At 38.4% G+C, this 7,289-nt stretch overlaps 1 protein-coding gene across 2 annotated transcripts in view; it reads right to left on the bottom strand.

Moving 5' to 3' along the window:
* The window catches only part of CUL2 (cullin 2), a 91,448-nt gene that overhangs the window by 53,537 nt on the left and 30,622 nt on the right, over positions 1–7,289 (bottom strand). For both annotated transcript variants that reach the window (XM_011956181.1, XM_011956180.1), the window contains exon 5: positions 909–1,014. In XM_011956181.1, the coding sequence (XP_011811571.1) occupies positions 909–1,014 (106 nt within the window). The remainder of the gene's footprint in view (positions 1–908; positions 1,015–7,289) is intronic.

Below are 7,289 nucleotides of genomic sequence, written 5' to 3'. Positions count from 1 at the left end.
AAAAAAAAAAAAAAAAAAACAATGATTGTAAAGAATACTTTTAAACATTAAACAATTTTATCATATTTATTATTTTCCAAGTATGGATCACTAGTCTTAGGACTTGGGATTACTTGGTCAAAAGTTATTAAGTATTTTAAATTGTAATGAAAGAAAGACACTGATCAATTTCTTTCAGAAAGGATTACAGTAACTTAAATGTCTACTAATGCTGCCTCTTAGCCTCTTAGCCATTTATTTCCTTCATTAATACAAATCACAAGTTAACACTAACTTCCTATTTGGCATCTGCTTCCCTTACATGAACTTACAAGCTTTTGTGTGCAGGGACCTTCTGTCTGTTCACCATTGTATCCCCCAATGCCTGGCTACTCAATAAAGATGTATTAAATGAATAAACAAGCTTGTACAATAATATTTCTTTCACAATCAGCATAATTTTCCATATTTTAATTTGCACTGTACCTCAAGAACTTGAATGAACTGACCAAACTGCCCATTTTTGTTTTACTCTGAATTTAATTACTTTTATAGTAAAGTTACAATAAATTTGTTAAATTCATAAATTTGTGTTTCCTCTCCTCTAGCCTGTCTTTTAAGTACTTGTCCCCTGTACTTTTAACTACAGGGCCGTCAACACTTTATACTTGTTTTTGAGTTTTTTCACAATGCAGAACCATTAACCCTATCATTCATCCATTATAAATTTAATCATCAAAAGAGTAATTGTCACATCTTTTTCGTCCCTCTGAGGATTCTTAGGAAATCACTATAGCATTTTATTTAGGATATTTTAAATCTTGACCATATTAAGCTGGCCAAATCAGTGTTCTTAAAAAATGATGCAAAAATTACCTCAATGTATAAAAATATACTTATGTTTGCTAGTCATTTAAAGAATTTCCTACCTCTCCTATTTCCATAAGTGGTTCATTCATATCTACACCACCATAGCCATACTGAAGGTCCGCTTCTGTTAATTTATTCTTTTTAATAAACTGGGTGTTGAGATACCTGGAAAATAAATGTAGTATCAATGGATATTAAGTTAAAGTCAGTAGGAAAGCAAATACCTTGCAACTTGAGAAGAATATTTTTAAGGTTACATATCAACCATGGACTAGCCTACTAATAAATGCAAAAGAAATGAATTATGTAGAGATTAGAAATATAATAAAAATTAAAATTATCAGCCCACCTTTCTCTGCAAGCCCTTACCCTTCTAGCCCAACAGCTCTTATCCAAGTTTCAGAATTTCTACAATCTCGTTTGCTACTTCCCAGACTCTTCTTGGGAAAGTCAAGATAAAGTTCACTTTCCAAAAATTAAACAGAGAATGGTTAAAAGATCAAAGTCAAGTTAGCTTTCTAATTTATAATCTAATCACCAGGAAGAAATGAAATTTTTCATTTTTAAACAAAAAGATCACAATCAGTAGGTAAGAAAATGGAACAGAGTGTTACAGATGGTAAGTATGGGCAAGATTGACAGATATAAGATGACTTTGTCTACCAGAGGAAAATGAATTATAATGAAAATGTTTAATATATTTTAAGACTAATAAATGTGATTAGCTTTAAGCTGAGATGAATACAGAAATCTAAAATAAAACATGGAGAAAGGACTCGTAACGTTCAACTGTGTACTTTTTAGGATCCCAGATTTCACTATAATGCCTTTAATGATCACCACCTAAAACTATTCATTTGAAAGGCTCCGCTAGTGTAAATAGCTACTGATAATACAGCATTTTAGGCAACAACCCACGAAGTCTATATGTGAATATATACACTTTTCAAAGTTCACTATACCAAAATGAAGGGTCCACTCAGACAATTTAAAAACAAAGACAACCAAAACAAGACAAAAATTTTGGGAAACAAACACATAATTCCTGGCCAGGTATAGTGGCTCATGCCTGTAATCCCAGTTCTTTGGGAGGCCGAGGTGAGAGGATCACTTGAGACCAGCAGTTTGAGAGCAGCCTGGGTAACAGCGAGACTGTCTCTAAAAGAAATAATGACTCCTAGAAAATTGACTCCAAAGTGGTATATCCACAACCATTTACACAAGTTCCACCTCCATATTCACTAGTGTCAGGGCTCTAGACTCCATGGCTTACAACCTTGATGTACCATTTGACATTTTAGTGTCCTCTGACCATAAGTTACAAAATCATACTCCTTTTTTTCCCCCTTTAAAATGCCATTTATTCCTTCCTCTCTATCCTCTCTGTAATTCTCAAAATTTCATGCTGAGTTTCCAACCATGCCTTCCAGCTGAGGAAAGAGGAGTAAGATTGAGAGACAAAAGTAAAAGGTAGAGACCAGATGGGCTCTCCACCTAAGTGCCCCATCCCAGATATTCTAAGGGTAGTCCCCTTTCATCTGGGTCTCACAGCACAGACACACCTTTCAGGCCTGCCCTGAACCGCAGAGGAGTTAGCCTTCACTTCCCAGCCCTAAGCAAGTAGCTATTTAATGCACAAGTATTTTACTTTCTTCACAGTAATTGCTACTACATGAAATAATCCTATGCTTTTATTGGTTTCTTTTTTTGTACATTCATCTCCTCTCTAGAATGTAAAGTCTACAAAGCAAGAACCCCTCTTGTAGACAGCATCCACAGTAGTGGCAGGCAAAAGTCAAGTCCTCAAAAAATACTTACTGAATGAATTACTGAATAAATAAACGGATAACATTCCAGACAGCCAGGATAGCAAAAGCTAACAGTAGAATACAAACTTGGAAAAGTAGCCTGCAGCCAGATCATAAAAGCCATGAATACCAGGAAATAAAAGTAATCACTAACAGGTATTGAGATCACCTGTCAGACACAGCCCTAAGCATTTTATGAGGCTGACTACTATAAGACAGATGTATGTGGTACTCCTGTTATCATTTTATACGTAAGAAAGCTGCAGCCTAGAGAGGTTAAAGAGCTTGCCAAAGGTCAATCAGCTCCTAAGTGGCAGGGCTGGCACAGAAACTCAGGAGAGGTCTTCCACTCCCACTCAATACGCATCAGCCGAGGGTGTACTGTGTGCCAGGTACAATATGAGGCACGCAAACACAAAGATGAAGAGCAAAAACATGGTCTCTGCCCACTCGGTGCTAGAATATAGAAACAAATGTAAGATTTCGTCAAGGAGGGGTGCTCCCTCAGGAGAGGTTACTTAGTTGTCATATCATTACCATTTACATGTGCCTTCCAATATGGAATCTCTGCTCCAAACCGGTTTTCTTTTCTGGTCACTGGAACCAAGACCATTCTGGTAACCTCACCTAAAACATTAGAATCCCTTATCTCATCCTTTCATTTTGCCTGCTTTAATTAGTCAGTCTTCCTGTCTTCCTAAAGTACTCATCACCTCCTCCCACTACTTCCTTTGACTTCCAATGTACTTGCTTACCCTCTGCCCCGATCATGTGAAACACTTTTATGACTGGGCTCTACTTCAGTTTCTGGCATCTTTAATTCATCTAAAAATTCTGCTGTCAGGATGTCACTTTCCTATTTAGAATTCTACAGGAGCTTTCTTTAACTATGTAATAAGTGTAAACTGCTTAGCATAGAAGCAGATGCTAGATCTGCAGATCAGGCCTGAATTCACTAATCCATTCCAAAGATCTGGATGTATATTCTCGAGCCAGGTTACTAATTTAGTGCAGCTTTACATGCTTTGTATCTGCTAGGACAAACCAGCATTATCTTTTCCTCACAGAATAAAATTTAAACTAACTTACATTAACTATGTCTTTCTTATTGCAGATTGCTACTCTTGGTAAATTTAAACTTGAAATACAATGTTTTAAAATCAAGTCATGGCCAGGTGAGGTGGCTCACGTCTGTAATCCCAGCACTTTGGGAGGCCGAGGCAGGCGGATCACCTGAGGTCAGGAGACCAGCTTGGCCAACATGGTGAAATGCCACCTCTACTAAAAAAATACAAAAATTAGCCAGGCATGGTGGTGGCTGCCTGTAATCCCAGCTATTCAGGAGGCTGAGGCAGGAGAATCACTTAAACCCAGGAGGCGGAGGTTGCAGTGAGACAAGATCGCACCATTGCACTCCAGCCTGGGCAACAGAGCAAGACTCCGTCTGAAAAAAATTAATTAATTAATTAATTAAATTAAATAAAGTCATGATTTAAAATATTAACAGTGCCATTTTTCATTTTAATATGGACACCATTATTAATTTTATTTTATAAGTCACTGTAGTATTTTACAATCAAATTTATTAACCACATATTTGCTTCTTAATAAAGACATTGGGCTGGACACGGTGGCTCATGCCTGTAATCCGAGCAGTTTGGAAGGCTGAGGTGGGCAGAACACTCGAGGTCAGGAGTTCGAGACCATCCTGGCCAACATGGTGAAACCCCATCTCTACTAAAAAAAATATAAAAATTAGCCAGGTGTGGTGGCACATGCCTCTAATCCCAGCTACTCAGGAGGCTGAGGAAGGAGAATCACTTGAACCTGGGAGGCAGAGGCTGAAGTGAGCCAAGATTATACCACTGCACTCCAGCTGTGGCAACAGGGTGAGGCTCGGTCTCAAAAATTAATAATAAAATAAAAGAACATTTATGATTCATGGGAGAAGGTCTAAATATCATTATGAACAGGTGATTGGAAGATGCCAATTCTGTAAAGGGAAATAAAATCTCAGGATTCCTGAAACTCCTATGCCAAAACAGGAATTTAACCTTGGAGGCTGAGTCATGCTAAATGGTCATCCTTTTCCTGGACGGATAACTGTTACAACTTTGTGTAGAAACATTATATATTAGCCAGACCCCCGGGGTAAGGCAAAAAACCTCAGCCATTTCCTTATGACTAGCCCCCGTCAAAAAGTCACTCATAACGTAAATTCTTTGCTAGCCTCGAAACCATTAAAATGTAAATCCTCCCATAACACATGGACAGGTCAATTATAACTCCAGATCTGTAATCTAAAGCTTAGTTCCTAAAACCTAAGGTCTGTTAGCATCCACCTGGTAAGTGTCAATTCTTAGCTGATATTCCCAGGCACAGAGCAAAGGCAAGATGACAGTAATCATTCTTCACCTCTCCCTGAGATGTCTGAACAACTGTTTTCTTCCTCTATTTCCTTTTTCTTCAAAGGTTTACCTTATATAAAATGTAGATTTACTGGGCATTAATTAGTCTCACAAGTAGATAATCATTTGCCTCACTGCCACCATCCCTCATGTTTTAAGGAAAATGTACAAACACTAAACCTCCTAAGAACCTCTTTGGACAAAACAGCCACAGATGCATCTGTGCCTTGCATTTTCCTGGGTGCATCCTTAAGCTGGCTCAATAAACCTTGATTGAGACACCTGCCTCAGTCACTCATTTTGGTTAACACTTCCAACCCTCATGGATGACTTAGAGAGGGTCAAGACTCCAGAGAAGGAAGTGACTGGAGATGTTGTGGAAACGTCAAAAGAACTCAGAAGTGGATCCTGAATATGGGACTGAATTGCTGCAATCTCATGCTATAACCTGAATGGATAAGGAGTTGCTTCTTATGGATGAAAAAGTGGTTTCCTGAGATAGAATCTACTCCTAATAAGATGGTATGAACACTGTTGAAATGACAACAAAGGATTCCAATATCATATAAGTTTAGCTGGTAAGGTGGTGGCAGGGTTTGAGAGGACTGACTCCAATTTTGTAAGAATTTCTACTGCAAGTAAAATGCTATCCAACAGCATTGCACCCTACAGAGAAATCTTTTGTGAAGAAAGAGTCAACTCATGCAGCTAACTTCATTGTTGTCTTATTCGGACACATTGCCACACATTGCCTCCCCAACCTTCAGCAACCATCACCATGATCAGTCAGTAGCCCTCAACACCCAGGCAAGAAGACTGGCAAAACGATTACAACTTGCTGAAGGCTCAAATGATCAACAGCATTTTTTTTTTTTAGCAATAAAGTAATTTTAAATTAAGTTGTGCACATTTTCTTAGACAATGCTACTGCACACTTTGACTACAGTATAGCATAAACATAACTTATATGCACTGGGAAACCAAACAATTTGTGTGACTTGTCTTGTTGTAATATTCCCTCTATTGTGTGGTGGTCTGGAACTGAACCCAAATCATCTCCAAAGTATGCCTATACAAGAAAAAGATTGAGAGTAGAATCTACTTAAGTGAAATAGCATGTTTCTGGAACAAGATTATGGTAGAATTAAGTAGTTAAATGGATGGGCTTCGGATTCAGACTGATCTGGGTTTAAATCCCGCCTTTGCAATTCATTAGCTGAGTGACCTTCAACAAAATCATGCTCTCAGCATTGCTTTCTTCCTCTGTAAAAAATGGAGATACTAACTACTCATATCATTTTACACACACATACTAAATATGCTGCAACACTGACTAAAAGTTCATAAGTAGCATCAATTTAATAATACTAATTTAGACAGACCCAGCGGCTCATGCCTGTAATCCCAGCACTTTGGGAGGCAGAGGTGGGAGAACTGCTTAAGCTCAGGAGTTCAAGACCATCCTCGGCAACATGGTGAGACAGCATCTCTACAAAAAATAAACAAAATTAGCTGGGCATGGCGGTGCACACCTGTTGTTCCAGCAACTGGGGAGAAGGGGGTTTGAGGTGGGAGGATTGCTAGGGCCCAGGAGGTTGAGGCTGAAGTGAGCTGAGATTATGCTACTGCAGCCAAGGTGAGATCCTGCCTCAAAAAAAAAAAAAAAAAAGACAAAATAAAAGAAAGAAAAACAGGAAAAGAAAGAGAGAGCAATCCAGGCAGATGGAACAGCACCAGGAAAGGCAGGAAAATGGGAGAGACCACGGGCCATCATGAAACTACAAGTAATTCAATACGCCTAGAGTATGGGGAATGCAGAACTTCAAGGGGAAAATAACCCAGTAATTTATCTAACATCATTTGCATCAAACATAAAATACTGAATGCTAGAGCCAAGTAAGAACATATTGAGGGGACATGAGCTGAGATTTTCCCACTAAGTTTCATGCAAGTTGAATTTTCACATTGATCTCTGTTGAGATTAAACACATGCTACAGGTTGCAAACAATCAGAAGAAACAGAGCCATGCAATTGAGTACAGTTTTACTTTTCACAGAACATTCTACACACTCCCTGGCTCCTAAATACCCACCTTACCCTGACTATAGACCTTTCCCCATAGCAGAGGAAAAGTCCATGTCAGAGAGGATGCTTTAGTTCTGCACATGTGAGTGAGAAATAGGTAATAAAAAAATTATCCTGTCAACTATTGAATGCAGGCAA

Source organism: Colobus angolensis, unplaced genomic scaffold (assembly GCF_000951035.1).
Source record: "Colobus angolensis palliatus isolate OR3802 unplaced genomic scaffold, Cang.pa_1.0 Scaffold41, whole genome shotgun sequence".
NCBI lineage: Eukaryota > Metazoa > Chordata > Mammalia > Primates > Cercopithecidae > Colobus > Colobus angolensis.
This window is presented reverse-complemented; position numbering and strand designations above follow the sequence as displayed.